Raw genomic sequence first — 20,168 nt, 5'->3', positions numbered from 1 at the left:
ACTATTTATGTTACAGCATAAACAGCTAGGTACCACCATTCATAGTTCAACTTCATAACTGGGGAATCCAGTGCTGCTGCTTAGCATTTGTTTTATCACCCTTAACTGGCCATTGGTAGAGGGAAACTCTAGTTCAGTGTTTTCTGAGGCTCCTGCTTAATGTTCCTGCCAACTACTACTGCTTAATGTCTACTTGATATTCCTGCTTAATTTTCCAATCTACTGCTTCTGTCTCATGCTCCCAGCTAATTCTCCTACTACTATATATGTTCATAATGATTACTAATATCTATTGATCCTACTATTTTGCCTAAAGGCAGGGCTAACTCAAAGCACTTACCGCAGAAAAATAGAGTTGCAAAGAATGAGTTGTGTGAGCTAAGTGTTGTATGTGACAAGGAGAGATTGTATGTTTATGGACAAAATCTCTGCAGTCCACACATAGGTGAGGCTTATAGATTTGGAAAAACCACAATCTGGGCAATTAGATAAGTATGAACTCTTGATTTTGTTTTTTTAGTGTTTGTACCACTGGGGCTGAGTTTTCTGTATGTGTGCACTTGTCAATGTCAGACTGATTGATTTTTATTATATTTGAGAGGGCTTAGTTTTGGTAGCTTTTAGCATCTAAAACAATGAAAATATATGGCGATTAGGTAAGAGATGATGATGTAGCAAGCTCATGGTGGTGTACATGTTAATGTAAGAATAACAGCACTGGGTGGAGTACATATTATATAGGCAACAAATGATAGGTGCAGTATTGTACACGAGTTGTAACTCAGTAGCAGTGCTTCTTGCACTTGCTTAGTTTTACTGAGTTCTGTTATTGTAGACTTCTTTTCCAGCTGTCTTCTGGATGAGTGTGGAATGGCCTTGGTGCATGATATGAAGCAGCAGCAGCAAGGAACACGTGACCACTGCAGACTCGACAGAACTTCTTTGATAATAGAAGTATGTTTGTATATAACAGTGCATGTTTAGTTTATTTACCAGTCTTCCAAAAACTTGAGGATTTAGGGATGAATCATTCTTATATAACGAGTCTAGGAGGAATAAAATTTTTACTTGCATGGAAGTTCATTTGAAGATAATTTTTGAATCATAGTTGTAAATGCACTGAAGAGACATTCATAGATTTGGTCCAGCTGGGCTTATGTTTGAACGTACTTTACATGGTATTTGTAGACTCTAGAACTTAATTGATAATAGAAGTATGTATGATTCATGGTGAGGTGCCTGAGGATTGGCGGAATGCTCGCATAGTGCCATTGTACAAAGGCAAAGGGGATAAGAGTGAGTGCTCAAATTACAGAGGTATAAGTTTGTTGAGTATTCCTGGTAAATTATATGGGAGGGTATTGATTGAGAGGGTGAAGACATGTACAGAGCATCAGATTGGGGAAGAGCAGTGTGGTTTCAGAAGTGGTAGAGGATGTGTGGATCAGGTGTTTGCTTTGAAGAATGTGAGAAATACTTAGAAAAGCAAATGGATTTGTATGTAGCATTTATGGATCTGGAGAAGGCATATGATAGAGTTGATAGAGATGCTATGTGGAAGGTACTAAGAATATATGGTGTTGGAGGCAAGTTGTTAGAAGCAGTGAAAAGTTTTTATCGAGGATGTGGGGCATGTGTACGTGTAGGAAGAGAGGAAAGTGATTGGTTCTCAGTGAATGTAGGTTTGCGGCAGGGGTGTGTGATGTCTCCGTGGTTGTTTAATTTGTTTATGGATGGGGTTGTTAGGGAGGTAAATGCAAGAGTTTTGGAAAGAGGGCAAGTATGAAGTCTGTTGTGGATGAGAGAGCTTGGGAAGTGAGTCAGTTGTTGTTTGCTGATGATACAGCGCTGGTGGCTGATTCATGTGAGAAACTGCAGAAGCTGGTGACTGAGTTTGGTAAAGTGTGTGAAAGAAGAAAGTTAAGAGTAAATGTGAATAAGAGCAAGGTTATTAGGTACAGTAGGGTTGAGGGTCAAGTCAATTGGGAGGTAAGTTTGAATGGAGAAAAACTGGAGGAAGTAAAGTGTTTTAGATATCTGTGAGTGGATCTGGCAGCGGATGGAACCATGGAAGCGGAAGTGAATCATAGGGTGGGGGAGGGGGCGAAAATCCTGGGAGCCTTGAAGAATGTCTGGAAGTCGAGAACATTATCTCGAAAAGCAAAAATGGGTATGTTTGAATTAATAGTGGTTCCAGCAATGTTGTATGGTTGCGAGGCATGGGCTATGGTTAGAGTTGCACGCAGGAGGGTGGATGTGCTGGAAATGAGATGTTTGAGGACAATATGTGGTGTGAGGTGGTTCGATCGAGTAAGTAATGTAAGGGTAAGAGAGATGTGTGGAAATAAAAAGAGCGTGGTTGAGAGAGCAGAAGAGGGTGTTTTGAAATGGTTTGGGCACATGGAGAGAATGAGTGAGGAAAGATTGACCAAGAGGATATATATGTTGGAGGTGGAGGGAACGAGAAGTGGGAGACCAAATTGGAGGTGGAAAGATGGAGTGAAAAAGATTTTGAGTGATTGGGGCCTGAACATGCAGGAGGGTGAAAGGCGTGCAAGGAATAGAGTGAATTGGATCAATGTGGTATACCGGGGTCGACGTGCTGTCAATGGATTGATTCAGGGCATGTGAAGCGTCTGGGGTAAACCATGGAAAGTTGTGTGGGGCCTGGATGTGGAAAGGGAGCTGTGGTTTTGGTGCATTATTACATGACAGCTAAAGACTGAGTGTGAACGAATGGGGCCTTTGTTGTCTTAGCGCTACCTTGCACACATGAGGGGGGAGGGGGATGTTATTCCATGTGTTGCGAGTTGGCGATGGGAGTAAATAAAGGCAGACAGTATGAATTATGTACATGTGTATATATGTATATGCCTGTGTGTGTATACATATGTGTACGTTGAGATGTATAGGTATGTATATTTGTGTGTGTTGACTTGTATGTATATACATGTGTATGTGGGTGGGTTGGGCCATTTCTTTCGTCTGTTTCCTTGCGCTACCTCGCAAACGCGGGAGACAGCGACAAAGCAAAATGAATGAATAGAAATAAAAAAGTATGCTTGTATATAACTGCAAGTCTAGATATTTACCAGTCCTCCAAATACTTGATTTTGTGGTGAATGAGTCCAGCAGGAATAAAAATTTTTACTTGCATGGAAGTTCATTAAAAGAAAATTCTTAAATCATAATTGTAAATGCAATGAAGAATTTCATAGATATGGTCCAGCATGGCTTATGTTAAAACATGCTTTACAGAACTTGGAGTGAGCATTTTCTTGCACATAAAGATCATAAAATTATCTTGTCTATATGTTAAAGACTTTTAATTTTTGAAAATTTAGTTATGGAATATTTGATTAGCTGTCTGTTGCTCAGCTGTAGAAATTAATATCCATTATTGACTTTCAGGTACACTGTGTGGTGCAGAAGCAATATGCAAAAAAATTTTCTTCTGGCATTGTTGGAACTGCTATGGATATAACAAATACGAGTTTTTGTAACTAGTTCATTTATATTGAAAATTGTTTTAAGGGAGACCAATGTTAATGGGAAAATTTGAGTGTGTCTATTGAACATAAGACATTCAGTAGAAATGGCTTTGAAGGCATGAGATTATGTACTTCAGTAAATATATTTATTTTACTTTGTCACTGTCTCCTGCATTAGCGAGGTAGCGCAAGGAAACGGACAAGGAATGGCCCAACCCACTCACATACACATGCATAAACAGAAATGCCCGCACATACATATACATTTCCACGTATACATAAACAGATATTCCTATGAGTACACAGATATATACATATGTACACATGTACATATCCATACTTGCCACCTTCATCCATTTCCTGACACCACATCACCATACACGAATTAGCCCCCCCCCCCCCCCCTGCAGTGAGGCACCTCCAGGAACAGACAAAAAAGGCTACATTCATTCACACTCTCTAGCTGTCATGTGTGATGCACTGAAACCACAGCTCCCTTTCCACATCCAGGCCACACAGACCTTTCCATGGTTTACCCCAAATGCTTCACATGCTTTGGTTCAATCCATTGACAGCACATCCACCTCAGTATACCACATTGTTCCAATTCTTTCTATTTCTTGCATGCTTTTCACTCCTGTATGTTCAGGCCCCGATCGCTCAAAATCTCTCACTCCATCTTTCCACCTTCAGTTTGGTCTCCTGCTTCTCCTTCCCTCCACCTCTTAACACACATATCCTCTTTGTCAATCTTTCCTCACTCATTCTCTTCATGTGTCCAAATCATTTCAACACACCCTCTTCTGCTCTCTCAACCACACACTTTTTATTACCACACATCTCTCTTACCCTTTCATTACTTACTCGATCAAACCACCTCACACCACATATTGTCCTCAAACATTTTATTTCAACATCCACCCTCCTCTGCACAACCTTATCTATATCCCACACCTTGCAACCATATAACAATTTGGAACTATTTCTTCAAACATACCCAATTTTGCTCTTCCAGGATAACGTTCTCACCTTCCACACATTTTTCAAAGCTCCCAGAACCTTTGCTCCCTCCCCTACCCTGTGAATCACTTCTGCTTCCATGGTTCCATTTGCTGCTAAGTACGCTCCCAGATATCTAAAACACTTAAATTACTCGTTATTCTCCATCCAAATTTACCTCCCAGTTAACTTGTCCCTCAACCTTACTGAACCTAATAACCTTGCTCTTATTCACGTTTACTCTCAACTTTCTTATTTCACACACTTTACCATACTCAGTCACCAATTTCTGCAGTTTCTCACCTGAATCAGCCACCAGCACTATATCATCAACGAACAACAACTGACTCGCTTCCCATGCCCTCTCATCTCGAACAGACTACATACTTGCCCCTCTCTCCAAAACTCGTGCATTCACCTCCTTAACCACCTCTTCCATAATCAAATTAAACAACCATGGAGACATCACGCACCCCTACCACAAACTGACATTCACTGGGCACCAATTACTTTCCTCTCTTCCTGCTTGTACACATGCCTTACATCTTTGGTAAAAACTTTTCACTGCTTCTAGCAGCTTCCCTCCCTCACCATATACTCTTGAAACCTTCCACAATGCATCTCTGTCCACCCTATCATATGCCCTCAGTAAATACGAGAGCATTCACTTTCATCTTAATGGAGCAGGACAGATGGAGTCACAAGGGCTGCCCAATTGAAATTACAAACTTTTTTTTTTTTTTTATCCTTGATTGCCTTTTCCCACATCAAAGAGGTAGCATCAGGAACAGATGAAGAAAGGCCACTTCCACTTGCATCCATGCTTTTGCAATCAGTGTAATACACTGAAACAACAAGTTCTTGTCCACAACCAGGCCCTACAGACCTTTTCGTGGTTTACCCCGGTTGCTGCACATGCCCTGGTTTAATCCATTGACAGCAGGTTGACCCTAGTAAATTACATGGTTCCAGTTCACTCTATCTTGTACACACGTTTAACTCATAAATGTTCAGGCCTTGATTGCCCAAAATCTTTTCACTCCATCCTTCCATCTCCAGCTTGGTCCCCCCATTCTCCTTATTCCATCCACCTCTGTCCCATATATCCTTGTTGTCAACCTTTCCTCACTCAATCTCTCCATATATCCAAACCATTTTAGCATACCATCTTCAGCTCTCTAAACCACTTTTTATCACTGTTCTCTTACCATTTCATTACTTGCTAAGTCATGCCCCGGTTCAATCCATTGACAGCAGGTTGACCCCAGTAAACTACATAGTTCCAGTTCACTCTATCTTGTATACATGTTTAACCCTCATGAATGTTCAGGCCTTGATTGCTCAAAATCTTTTCACTCCATCCTTCCATCTCCAGCTTGGTCTCCCCGTTCTTGTTCCATCCACCTCTGGCCCGTATATCCTCGTCAACTTTTTCTCTCATTCTCTCCATATATCCAAACCATTTTAGCACACCCTCTTCAGCTCTCTCAACCACACTTTTTATCACGGTTTTCTTACCCTTTCATTTCTTGCTCAGTCATGCCATGGTTCAATCCAATGACAGCAGGTTGACCCCAGTATACCACATAGTTCCAATTCGCTCTGTCCTGTACACAAGTTTAACTCTCTTGAATGAACAGGCCTTGATTGTTCAAAATCTTTTCACTTCATCCTTCCATCTCTTTGACTTGGTATCCCCACTCTCCTTGTTCCATACACCTCTGGCCCATATATCCTCATTGTCAACCTTTCTTCACTCATTCTCTCCATACATTCAAACCATGTTAGCCCACCCTCTTCAGCTTTCTCAACCACTTTTCATCAAGGTTCTCTTACCCTTTCATTACTTGCTCGATCAAACCACCTCGCACCACATTTGTGCTCACGAAGCATTTCATTTCCATAACATCCACCACTCTACACAAACTTATCTAAAGGACATGACTCTCATCCATATAACATTGCTGGAACTAATATTCCTTCAAACAATCATTTTTGCCCTCCTAGATGATGATCTCTCTCTCCACACATTCTTCAACACTTCCAGAACCTTCACACCCTCACCCACCTTATAATTCACTTCATTTCCACGTTTCTATTTGCTGCCATATTCAGTCTTCACCTTCAGTTTTTCTTCACTTAAATTCCCAGCCCCGCTAACCTGTCTCTCAACTCTGTCAAACCTAATAAACTTGCTTTTATTCACATTTGATTATTTTCTTTAACATGCACTTCCAAACTCTTGTTGCCAGGTGCATGAGCAATAATAATCAACCCTATTGCTATCATTTTTATTCACATCATTCTAGAACAATTTCTTATTCTTTCAAGCAGTTCCACAACTCCCTTAGGAGTAATGCTGCTACTGCCTTAGATTTTGTCCAATCGCCAACCCATGAATTTACTGCAATGACATTTCCAAACCATTCTTCCTCTTTACCTTGAGCTTTGTTTCACTCAGCCAGAGCATCTGGGTTTCTTTGCTCAAATCCACCATCCTTCCTCTCTTCTCATCTTGATTACATTCACACACATTTAGACTCCCCAGCTTGAGCCTTCAAAGAGGATGACAACTCCCCGCTTGGCATCTTCTTCATAGAGGTAATTAGATATTTTCCTCTTTTGGTATATGTGCTTCTGAGGATATTTGGTGCCTGGTAGTGTGTGTGTAACTCGGAAACAAACAGCTGTTTGACGGACTGACTTGACTGACTACTAAAGTTTATCAATTTAGATGTGATATTGTGCATGTTTTGTTAATTTCATTAATACTGCATGTGTATTGTAGCATAGATCGTAGTGGATGTATTAGTGCACTGTATATAGTAAAATGTCTAATTAATTTAAAAGTAGCAAGGGATAAAGACAGTCAAAGTATAGTGCTGTAATTGTTGCTCTTTGGTACAAGAAGTTACAGCTCTTGTTTCTTGCCCCTTCTCTCCTCTCCCACACATGCACATATGCATGCATGCACACATACGCATGCATGTATGTATGCATGTGCACATGCATGCACACGTGCACATATGCGTGCATGTATGCATGCACGTGCACATGTGTGCATGTATGTATGCGTGCAAATATGCATGCATGTATGCACACATACGCAAGCATGTATGCATGCACACGCACACATACACATGCATGCATACATGCACGCACAGGCACGCATGCAGGTATGCAAGCACGGCACGCATGCAGGTATGCATGCACAGGCACACATGCAGGTAAGCATGCACGTATACAAGGGCACATGTCATGCATGCACGTATGCAAGGGCACATATCATGCATGCACTTGTATGCATGTATGCACATATGCCCATATGCTTGTGCAATATGCTTACATATGCACGTACTCCTGTGCACTATGCACACACTTTTCATGGCAGCAATAGACTGCTGAATTTTTATCAACCACCCTGAGGTAACTAAAACAATTCAAATTTTCTCAATTCATGCTTGCACTCAAGCAAACCTGTCCCTCTACCCTGCTAGACCTAATACCCTTGCTATTGTTGACATTTTCTCCTAACTCCCTCATTTCACACACAGTACCAACTCTGTCACCAACTTATGCAGTTTCAATTAAATAATCTGCCATTACTGCTGTGTCATCGGCAAACTGATTCTCTTCTTAGGCCCTCACCACTTACAGAATACATACTTGCCCCCTCTATTCAGGACTTTTGTATTTACCTACCTATCACTTCACCATGAAATCACTTCAGCCGTGGTGACATCACAGACCCATGCCATAAACAAACCTTCACCTGGAGCCACTTTCCTTCCTACCTACCCACACACACATGCCTTACATCCATCATAAAAACTTATAATTGCTTCTAGCAGCTTTCCTCCTAGACAAAGTATTTATCAAATTCTTTATCCAGATCCATAAATGCCACATACACACATATTTGGTTTTCACAGTCTTTAATGCAAACACTTGATCCATAGATCCTCTACCACTTAGGAAACCATGTTGCTCTTCCCCAGTCTACTTTTCTGTACCTACCTTTGCCATATGTCACCACTTTCCCTTACAGCTTACCACGTACACTTAACAAACCTCTTGTACCTCTGTATTTTGAAAACTCTACTTTTGTCCCCCATGCCTTTACATAGTGGCACTGCACACGCATTCGGCTAATCCTCGGGGACCTCTCCATGATCCATATGTACATTGGAAATCCTAACTAAACAATCTACAACCATTGTCCCGTCTTAAGAAATTCATATGCAATATCATCACTTACACTACCTTGCCATGTTTCATCATATGTAAGGCTTTCACTTTCTCTTCTTTTTTCAACAAACTTTTCCATGGCCGGATGTTAGTAAGGCTTTCACTTTCTCTTCTTTTTTCACCAAACTTTTTCATGGCTGGATCACTTCACATACCTCCCTGACCTAAACTCCCTACATCTGCCACCCTATCATCAAACATTCAAAAGTCCTTCAAAATACTCAATCTCTCTTCACCTTGTCACTACCTGTCACCACTTTATTGGCCCCTTTGCTGAAGTTCCCATTTGCTTTGTTTTCATGAATTATTAAATCTTTACAAAACTTTGCCCAGATGTTTACAGACAACACTCATTCTATCTCTCATTTGCCCTCTTTTTCAGCCCCTGTACCACTTCGCACACCTCCATGACCAAAACACCCTATATTTGCCACTCTTATCAAACACATTCAACAAACCTTCAGAATACTTGTTTCATCTCCTCACTTAAAAACTACTTATTACCTCCCCATTTGCCCCTTCACCGATGTTCTTGTTTGTTCTCTTGTCTTACACACGTTATTTACCTCCTTCCAAAATATCTTTATTTTCCCCGAAATTTAATGATACTCTCACCCCAACTCTCATTTGCCCTCTTTTTGATCTCTTGCACCTTTCTCTTGACCTCCTGCCTGTTTCTTTTATACATCTCCATCATTGGCACTACTTCCCTCCAAGAATCATCTAAATGTCTCTCTTCTCTTTCACTAACAACTTTACTTCTTCATTCATCCCACCACTCCACCCTTTCTAATCTGCCCACGTTTCTCGTGCCACATGCATCTTTTGCGCAAACCATCACTGCTTCCCTAAATACATCCCATTCCTCCCCCACTCCCCTCACATCATTTGCTCTTGCCTTTTGCCATTCTACTCTCAATCACTCCTGGTACTTCCTCACATGCTTCACCTTTCCAAGCTCCCTCACTAACTCTCTTCTCCCCAGCATTCTCTCCCTTGGAAAACTCTACAAATCTTCACCTTTGCTTCCACAAGATAGTGATTAGACATCCCTCCAGCTTCCCCTCTCAGCACATTAACATCCACAAGTCTCTCTTACATGCCTATCAGTTAATTTACATATCTTTATAGAGATGTGAATGACAAAATTGCTTTTCATTCACTATGTATCACACTTGGAACTGTCCTAACCATAACAAGTTTTACCACTAAATTCTTGGAGGTAAATTCAAAAGGTGAATGATGGTGAGAAGTACATATTTGTGTTAGGAAGAGAAAGTGGGCAATTTTTCTTTTGTCCAGGCAATTTTTCTTTTGTCCAGGGAAGCTGGTAACATGTTGGATAAAGCTTTAGTTGTCCACTTTGAATGATGGCAATGACAGTTTGTATTTTGCATCAAAGGCTATTTTTAAGAGAAAAAGACTGATTAGATGTCATCATTCTGTTGTATAAATGAATTGTGAAAACCACTTCATATTGTCTGCCATCCAGAAATAGTTTTTTATAATCTAGGTTTTAAGTGACTGGGAAGCTATAATATTTCACTGTGGAAATGCATACAGTAACCAGACAATTTTATCTGCCATGTTTACTTTTTCCCTCTGTGCTTTAATTTTTTTATGGTAGAATTGAACAGGAAAGATATTATTGCAATGTTAATTAAACCCAATTCTGCTCTCACTTACTATGCATTTTGATAAACTGTACTTCTAGAAACCTTCCTCCCTCCCCCAGAAATGCAATTTGACAAAACATAGATTATTTACAAATTAATGGCTTAATAGGGAATGTTTCTAACCCAGGCTTATGTCCACCTGAAATAAACTCCTCAGATGTGAAAATGATTACATCTTATATGTGTTCTAGACTCTACCAATGTTTCCGTTAGAAATATTGCAATTCCTGCATGTACAAGACGCAGCTTCCACGCTGAAAATGCTGTACACTTACTCCATTTTTTACTTTCGTCAAGGATGACATGTCACCACAGTACCTCTTGATTTGGTGGTCCCCCACTCATGTGCAAGGGGATCCTGGGGACTGAAGATCGCAGCTAAAGATGATCCTGTATGAATGGCTTTAAACTATGTCAGATGCACAGATCTCTGGTCCAATAATCAATTTATATATTTTTCACCTATGTCATTGTTTAAAGTTTTTTTTTTTTTTTTTTTTTTTTTTTTTTTTTTTTTTTTTTATACTTTGTCGCTGTCTCCCGCGTTTGCGAGGTAGCGCAAGGAAACAGACGAAAGAAATGGCCCAACCCCCCCCCATACACATGTACATACACACGTCCACACACGCAAATATACATACCTACACAGCTTTCCATGGTTTACCCCAGACGCTTCACATGCCTTGATTCAATCCACTGACAGCACGTCAACCCCTGTATACCACATCGCTCCAATTCACTCTATTCCTTGCCCTCCTTTCACCCTCCTGCATGTTCAGGCCCCGATCACACAAAATCTTTTTCACTCCATCTTTCCACCTCCAATTTGGTCTCCCTCTTCTCGTTCCCTCCACCTCCGACACATATATCCTCTTGGTCAATCTTTCCTCACTCATTCTCTCCATGTGCCCAAACCATTTCAAAACACCCTCTTCTGCTCTCTCAACCACGCTCTTTTTATTTCCACACATCTCTCTTACCCTTACGTTACTTACTCGATCAAACCACCTCACACCACACATTGTCCTCAAACATCTCATTTCCAGCACATCCATCCTCCTGTGCACAACTCTATCCATAGCCCACGCCTCGCAACCATACAACATTGTTGGAACCACTATTCCTTCAAACATACCCATTTTTGCTTTCCGGGATAATGTTCTCGACTTCCACACATTTTTCAAGGCTCCCAAAATTTTTGCCCCCTCCCCCACCCTATGATCCACTTCCGCTTCCATGGTTCCATCCGCTGACAGATCCACTCCCAGATATCTAAAACACTTCACTTCCTCCAGTTTTTCTCCATTCAAACTCACCTCCCAATTGACTTGACCCTCAACCCTACTGTACCTAATAACCTTGCTCTTATTCACATTTACTCTTAACTTTCTTCTTCCACACACTTTACCAAACTCCGTCACCAGCTTCTGCAGTTTCTCACATGAATCCGCCACCAGCGCTGTATCATCAGCGAACAACAACTGACTCACTTCCCAAGCTCTCTCATCCCCAACAGACTTCATACTTACCCCTCTTTCCAAGACTCTTGCATTTACCTCCCTAACAACCCCATCCATAAACAAATTAAACAACCATGGAGACATCACACACCCCTGCCGCAAACCTACATTCACTGAGAACCAATCACTTTCCTCTCTTCCTACACGTACACATGCCTTACATCCTCGATAAAAACTTTTCACTGCTTCTAACAACTTGCCTCCCACACCATATATTCTTAATACCTTCCACAGAGCATCTCTATCAACTCTATCATATGCCTTCTCCAGATCCATAAATGCTACATACAAATCCATACATACAAATATATACATGAATAAAGTGTCAAGGAATAACATACATAAATTTCATTGCCAGACAGCTAGAAGGGCAATTCATTCAAAATAATCTATCATGGCAAGGGTTACTTGGGAAAAAAATTGACATTGGTTTCATCCACAGGTAACCCAGTTTTTTTAACGTTCCTTTTCATTGCCTTGGTATACGATTAAAGTGCAGGAAAAGCTTTATTATCTGGCTCAGATATGCAAAATCACTGGTTCCACAAAAGGTCCAAGATAGAGATGCTCTGTGGAAGGTATTAAGAATATATGGTGTGGGAGGCAAGTTGTTAGAAGCAGTGAAAAGTTTTTATCGAGGATGTAAGGCATGTGTACGTGTAGGAAGAGAGGAAAGTGATTGGTTCTCAGTGAATGTAGGTTTGCGGCAGGGGTGTGTGATGTCTCCATGGTTGTTTAATTTGTTTATGGATGGGGTTGTAAAGGAGGTAAATGCAAGAGTCCTGGAAAGAGGGGCAAGTATGAAGTCTGTTGGGGATGAGAGAGCTTGGGAAGTGAGTCAATTGTTGTTCGCTGATGATACAGCGCTGGTGGCTGATTCATGTGAGAAACTGCAGAAGCTGGTGACTGAGTTTGGTAAAGTGTGTGGAAGAAGAAAGTTGAGAGTAAATGTGAATAAGAGCAAGGTTATTAGGTACAGTAGGGGTGAGGGTCAAGTCAATTGGGAGGTGAGTTTGAATGGAGAAAAACTGGAGGAAGTGAAGTGTTTTAGATATCTGGGAGTGGATCTGTCAGCGGATGGAACCATGGAAGCGGAAGTGGATCATAGGGTGGGGGAGGGGGCGAAAATTTTGGGAGCCTTGAAAAATGTGTGGAAGTCGAGAACATTATCTCGGAAAGCAAAAATGGGTATGTTTGAGGGAATAGTGGTTCCAACAATGCTGTATGGTTGCGAGGCGTGGGCTATGGATAGAGATGTGCGCAGGAGGATGGATGTGCTGGAAATGAGATGTTTGAGGACAATGTGTGGTGTGAGGTGGTTTGATCGAGTAAGTAACGTAAGGGTAAGAGAGATGTGTGGAAATAAAAAGAGCGTGGTTGAGAGAGCAGAAGAGGGTGTTTTGAAATGGTTTGGGCACATGGAGAGAATGAGTGAGGAGAGATTGACCAAGAGGATATATGTGTCGGAGGTGGAGGGAACGAGGAGAAGAGGGAGACCAAATTGGAGGTGGAAAGATGGAGTGAAAAAGATTTTGTGTGATCGGGGCCTGAACATGCAGGAGGGTGAAAGGAGGGCAAGGAATAGAGTGAATTGGAGTCATGTGGTATACAGGGGTTGACGTGCTGTCAGTGGATTGAAGCAAGGCATGTGAAGCGTCTGGGGTAAACCATGGAAAGCTGTGTAGGTATGTATATTTGTGTGTGTGGACGTGTGTATGTACATGTGTATGGGGGGGGGGGTTGGGCCATTTCTTTCGTCTGTTTCCTTGCGCTACCTCGCAAACGCGGGAGACAGCGACAAAGTATAAAAAAAAAAAAAAAAAAAAATTTTTTTAAGATGTACATTGTCACTCTTGTAGAAATATACAGGATGCATTATGCAAGGGTTCAGGAATGTTTGTAAAGATGAGTCTTTCGACTGTGCTTCCTTTATGAAAAAGGAAATGCTGCCGTGTAAATCTGTATGCAGTTCCGCGGACGAAGTTTTGAACATGGAATTTGTACATCTTGTAAAAAAGTTTCCACTGAAGTCTGTAAAAGTACTTCGTATTGCTAAGAGTACTTTCTGTATGAATTCCAAAGTAATAAAGATTAGGGAAATTGGCTATAGAGCACTTCTATCCTAAATAGTTACAAATAAAGAAATTTTAAAAATATTTGGCTGTCTACCATTAACTCCCTTGCACCAAATGACGTACATGCTTAGCAGCTTAAAACACAAGGGGCTGGCTATTTTTAATTAAAGGGCAGTTGCAGTGAGACTGAGGGAGTAACCAACTTATGAGGCCCCACAGCAGAATGTTGAAGTTACCTAATGGATTCTGTTAGGGAAGCATTAGAAGTACATAAAGAAGGAAGCTAATTACATGGGCATTAATTAAATTATCCCATAAGATAAATGGCACCTTAAATACAGGGGTAATTATAAATTTACAGGCTATGAGATTGCCCATCACTGAGAATAAGTGGGGACAGGAGCACACACTATTTCAAGTTTACTCTTGAAATAGAGTAACTTTGATAACAGCCAGAGATAATGGCATGTAATTAAGGAAATTTGCAAGATAAAACCTGTTATAAACTTTAAATAAGGTACTAAATGTGTGAATGATGACACACTGGGGACTTGAGATCGTGGACATTAGCATAGCTCTTATACAAAAATTAGTCCATTATTTATATACTTTGGACTTTAGGAGGCTAATGATTACACAATATAAGCATGTTGAATTAATGCTTCATAAATGGTAAATTGGATTTGTCATAGTATTTATAACTAAGAATTCATATTAGACCTATTGTATTAAATTGCAATACTGTGGCTTTAGTTCATAAGTATCTGTATCTAAGACACTCGTATTTTTCTGGATCAGAGTGCTTTCATAAGTGTTTTTCGAAGTTCATTGTACCATCAATCAATGAGATGTATGTGGATCAATGAAATATGTATCTCTCTCATTTTTTTATTGATCTTTTCGTTTTTACATCAAATGTATTCTTGGCTCTTGTCATCACTGCAGCCTCCGTTTCCTGGACTTCTCTCTCTCTCTCACTCTCAGCCCTTTCACAATCTGAAAAATATAAAGTACGACCATTAGATATGGAAGTTCCCAGCAAATTTTTTGCTGCTGCTGCTGGTCAAGCTGAAAGCAAAGATGATTAGTACTCTGTCTCTCTATCTCTTCCAGCTGCTGCTGTAGGGTGATGACAGAGTTCATACTGAAAGCAAAGGTTATTATTAGCCTTTACCTGCTATACCAAACCACCACCTCCTTCACCCCCCATGACCTAACCCTGCTGCTGCTCCTGCTCTTGTTGCTGCAGCAGTGGGGGTAGAGCATGGGGGGTTATTACCCTCCCTCTTACACCTCCCACCCTCCTCCTACCCCCACCCTTCCTCCCCCACTCCCCTCCCAAACCTTCCCCCTTGCCCTCTCCCACCCCCGCACCCCCGTCCACCCCACCCCACCCCCTCCCACCCAAACCAACCCCCTTCCTGGTACCCTGCTCCTGCCACTGCTGCTGCTGCTCAATCTGTAAACACAGTAGAATTAGCATCCCCTTTACCCACACTCTTGCTCCACTCTTGTGCCAAACCCTCTCCTTCCCCTACTGCTGCTGCTGTTGTTGCTCTTCAATCTGTCAACATAAAGAGGAAAATTAGTATCTTCTCGCAACCAATTGCTCTGCTCTCATCTCCTTCACTCATGCCCATCCAGCTGATGATATTATTGAGAGATTTCTGGTGGGGATAAACATGACAAAGTGTACATTATAATACCAGGGTGTAACCATAAGGAGCACCCCCAACTCCTCCTTTATGAAGTCCTGGTGAGATGGACATTTATGTTCCATGGAGAACACTTCATCCTTCTTCCGCAGAGTGGTTGCCATCATCAACACTGCTCTCCTGAAGGTCTCCTAGTCTCAGTCAGAACCAGTCCTGCAAAAGGGGGGGGGGGGGAAAATATGGATATCATCAAATCTTATGAAGTTTCTAGAAAAACAAATTTTTTTTTTCTACGCTAGAAACAATCCACTTATGCAACAAAATGACCCAATCCTATCCATTATGTTTCCTTATGATTATTACTCACATATATAACAACAGGGATGTATAGTCATAGATTTTACTATAAACCAAACATGTTGCAGGTACGTACCATGGTCATCCAGCGTTTCATTAGAAGAATTTGGCCAGGAGTCCGTTGGAGGTATGGCGTAAGGAAGAATGAAGAGGTAAAAGTATTGGCAAGTGAGGAGATGAATCTGCAAATATGCAGGGAGGAATATGAAAGGTAGGTAACTGCAGTGAATGTAGGAACGCAGTCATGTGTGAATTATATTTGATCGCCATTTCCTGCATTAGCAAGGTAGTGCCAGGAAACAGACGAAGACCCATCCACTCATATACACATACACACCCATATACATACATACATATTCATACTTGTTCGCCTTCATTCCTGGCACCATCCCACCCCATAGGAAACAAAAAAAAAGGCTACATCCTTTCACACTCATTCCCTAGTTGTCATGTGTAATGCACCGAAACCACAGCTCCGTATCCACATCCAGGTCTAACAGACCTTTCCATGGTTCACCCCGGATGCTTCACATACCCTGGCTCAGTCCATTGATAGCACGTTGATCCCAGTATACCACATCGTTCCAATTCACTCTATTCCATGCACACCTTTCACCCTCCTTTTATATTCAGGCCCCGATTGCTCAAAATCTTTTTCACTCCATCCTTCCACCTACAATTTGGTCTCCTACTTCTTGTTCCCTCCATCTCAGACACATATATCCTCTTTGTCAGCCTTTCCTCACTCATTCTCTTCATATGTCCAAACCATATCAACTGACCCTCTTCTTCTTCTCCCTCAACCACACTTTTTATTACCACACATCTTTCTTAGCCTTTCATTACTTACTCGATCAAACCACCTCATACCACATATTGTCCTCAAACATTTCATTTCCAACACATCCACCCTGCCTCATAACCATATGATATTGTTGAAACTACTATTCCTTCAAATTTACCCATTTTTGCTCACCGAGACAACATTCTCTCTTTCATATATTCTTTATCGCTCCCAGAACCTTGGTCCCTCCTCCACTGTAGACTCACTTCCGCTTCCATGGTTCCATTTACTGCCAGCTCTCCTCCCAGATATCGAAAATGCTTTACATGTTCAAATTACAGAGGTATAAGTTTAATGAGTATTCCTGGGAAATTATATGGGAGGGTATTAATTGAGAGGGTAAAGGCATGCACGGAGCATCAGATTGGGGAAGAGCAGTGTGCTCTCAGAGGTGGTAGAGGACTTGTGGATCAGGTGTTTGCTTTGAAGAATATATGTGAGAAATACTTAGAAAAACATATGGAATTGTATGTAGCATTTATGGATCCGGACAAGGCATATGATAGGGTTGATGGAGATGCTTTGTGGAAGGTATTAAGAGTATATGGTATGGTAGGTAATTGCTAAAAGCAGTGAAAAGTTTTTACCAAGGATGTAAGGTATGTGTACAAGCTGGATGAGAGGAAAGTGATTGGTTCCCAGTGAATGTCGGTTTGTGGTAGGGGTGTGTGTGATGTCTCCATGGTTGTTTAATTTGTTTATGGATGGGGTTGTTAGAGAGGTGAATGCAAGAGTTTTGGAGAGAGGGGCAAGTATGCAGTCTGTTGTGGATGAGAGGGCTTGGGAAGTGAGTCAGTTGTTGTTCACTGATGATACAGCACTGGTGGTAGATTTGCCTGAGAAACTGCAGAAGTTGGTGACTGAGTTTGGTAAAGTGTGTGGAACAAGAAAGTTGAGAGTAAATGTGAATAAGAGCAAAGGTGTTAGGTTCATTAGGATTGAAGGACATGTTAATTGGGAGGTAAGTTTCAACGGAGAAAAACTGAAAGTGAAGTGTTTTAGACAGCTGGAAGTTGATTTAGCAGCGGATGGAACCATGAAAGCGGAAGTGAGACACAGTGTGGGGGAGAGGGCAAAGGTTCTGGGAGCATTGAAGAATGTGTGGGAGGTGAGAACATTATCTCAGAGAGCAAAACTGAGTATGTTTGAAGGAATAGTGGTTTCAACAATATTATATGGTTGCAAGGCATGGGCTATAGATAGGGTTGTGCAGAGGAGGGTGGATGTGTCGGAAATGAAATGTTTGAGGACAATATGTGGTGTGAGGTGGCTTGATTGAGGAAGTAATTTAAGGGTGAGAGAGGTGTGTGGAAATAAAAAAAGAGCATGGTTGAGAGCAGAAGAGGGTATGTTGAAATGGTTTGGACATATGGAAAGAATGAGTGAGGAAAGATTGACAAACAGGATATATGTGTCAGAGGTAGAGGGTATAAGGAGAAGCAAGAGACCAAATTGGAGGTGGAAGGATGGAGTGAAAAAGATTTTGAACGATGGGGCCTGAACATACAGGAGGGTGAAAGGCATGCAAGGAATAGAGTGAATTGGAACATGCTGTCAGTGGATTGAACCAGGGCATGTCAAGCATCTGCAATAAACCATGGAAAGTTTTGTGGGGCTCAAAATCTTTATCAGTCCATCCTTCCAATTCTGATTTGGTCTCCTGCTTCTCCTTATACCCTCTTCCTCTGACACATATATCACTCATTCTCTCCATATGTCCAAACCATTTCAACCCTCGTCTGCTCTCTCAACCATACTCTTTTTTTATTTCCACACATCTCTCTTACCCTTACATTACTTACTCAATCAAACCACCTCGCACCACATATTGTCCTCAAACATTTCATTTACAACACATCCACCCTCCTCCATACAACCCTATGTATAGTCCGTGCCTTGCAACCATATAACGTTGTTGGAACCACTATTCCCTCAAACATACCCATTTTTGCTCTCCGAGATAACATTCTCTCCTTCCAAACATTCTTCATTGTTCTCAAAATGTTTGCCCCCTCCCCCACCCTGTGACTCACTTCCATGCTTACATCCGCTGCTAAATCCACTCCCAGATATCTAAAATACTTCACTTCTTCCACTTTTTCTCCATTCAGTCTTAAATCCCAGTTAATTTGTCCCTCAATCCTTCTGAACATAATAACCTGCTCTTATTCACATTCACTTTTATCTCTCTCCTTTCACATTCAGTCACCAGCCTCTGCAGTTTCTCATACGAATCAGCCACTAGAGCTGTATCAGCTGTATCGGCAAACAACAACTGACTCACTTCCCAGGCCCTCTCATCCTCAACAGACTGCATATTTGCCCTTCTCTCCAAAACTCTTGCATTTGCTTCCCTAACCACCCGATCCATAAACAGATTAAACAACCATGGGGAATCACACACCCCTGCCACACACCAACATTTACTGGGAACTAGTCAGTGTCCTCTCTTCCTACTCGTACACATGCCTTACATCCTTGGCAAAACTTTTTCATTGCTTCTAGCAACATACCCCCACACCATATACTCTTAAAACATTACACAAAGCACCTCTATCAATGCTATCATATGCCCTCTCCAGATCCATAAATGCTACATACAAATCCATTTGTTTTTCTAAATATCTCTCACATAAATACTTCAAAGCAAACACCTGATCCAGATATCCTCTGCCACTTCTGAAACCACACTGCTCTTCCCCAGTCTGATGCTCTGTTCATGCCTTCACTGTGTCAATCAATACCATCCCATTCAATTTCCCACGAATACTCAACAAACTTATACGTCTGTAATTTGAACACCCACCTTTATCCTCTTTGCCTTTGTACAGTGGCACTATGCATGCATTCCGCCAATCCTCAGGCACTTCACCATGGTCCATACATACATTGAATAACCTTGCCATCCAATCAATGACACAGTCCCCCCTTTTCTAATAAATTGCTCTGCAATACCATCCATACCCACCGCCTTGCCAGATTTCATCTTCCGCAGAGATTTCACTGCCTCCTCTCTCTTCACCAAATCATTCTCCCAGACCCTCTCATTTCTCACACCACCCCAGCCAAACACCCTATATCTGCTGCTCTGTCATCAAACACATTCAACAAACCTTCAAAAATACTCACTCCTTCACTATCTGTTATCACTTTCATACTTGCTCCTTTCACCAATTTTCCCATTTGTTCTAGTCTTATGATCATTATTTAACCTTCCAAAACATCATTTTATTCTCTCTAAAACTTAATGATACTCTCTCACCCCAATTCTCATTTGCCCTTTTTTTCAACTCTTGCCCCTTT

General features: G+C 41.4%; 1 protein-coding gene across 33 annotated transcripts in view; it reads left to right on the top strand.

Moving 5' to 3' along the window:
• The window catches only part of LOC139757284 (uncharacterized), a 145,907-nt gene that overhangs the window by 92,851 nt on the left and 32,888 nt on the right, over positions 1-20,168 (top strand). For 15 of the 33 annotated variants that reach the window (XR_011714568.1, XR_011714566.1, XR_011714573.1 and 12 more), the window contains 2 exons: positions 849-954; positions 16,090-16,232. Coding sequence is in view for 4 of the 33 variants with exons in the window: in XM_071677642.1 (XP_071533743.1) it covers positions 16,090-16,232 (143 nt within the window). In the remaining 29 variants the exon portion in view is untranslated. Of the gene's footprint in view, positions 1-835; positions 955-3,411; positions 7,092-10,711; positions 12,070-16,089; positions 16,233-20,168 lie in introns of those variants that run through there. The other 18 variants (XR_011714581.1, XR_011714576.1, XR_011714584.1 and 15 more) reach the window with 6 other exon arrangements.

Source organism: Panulirus ornatus, chromosome 25 (genome assembly GCF_036320965.1).
Source record: "Panulirus ornatus isolate Po-2019 chromosome 25, ASM3632096v1, whole genome shotgun sequence".
In the NCBI taxonomy this organism is placed as follows: domain Eukaryota; kingdom Metazoa; phylum Arthropoda; class Malacostraca; order Decapoda; family Palinuridae; genus Panulirus; species Panulirus ornatus.
Note: the sequence above shows the minus strand (reverse complement) of the source record. Positions and strands in the feature narration are given on the sequence as shown.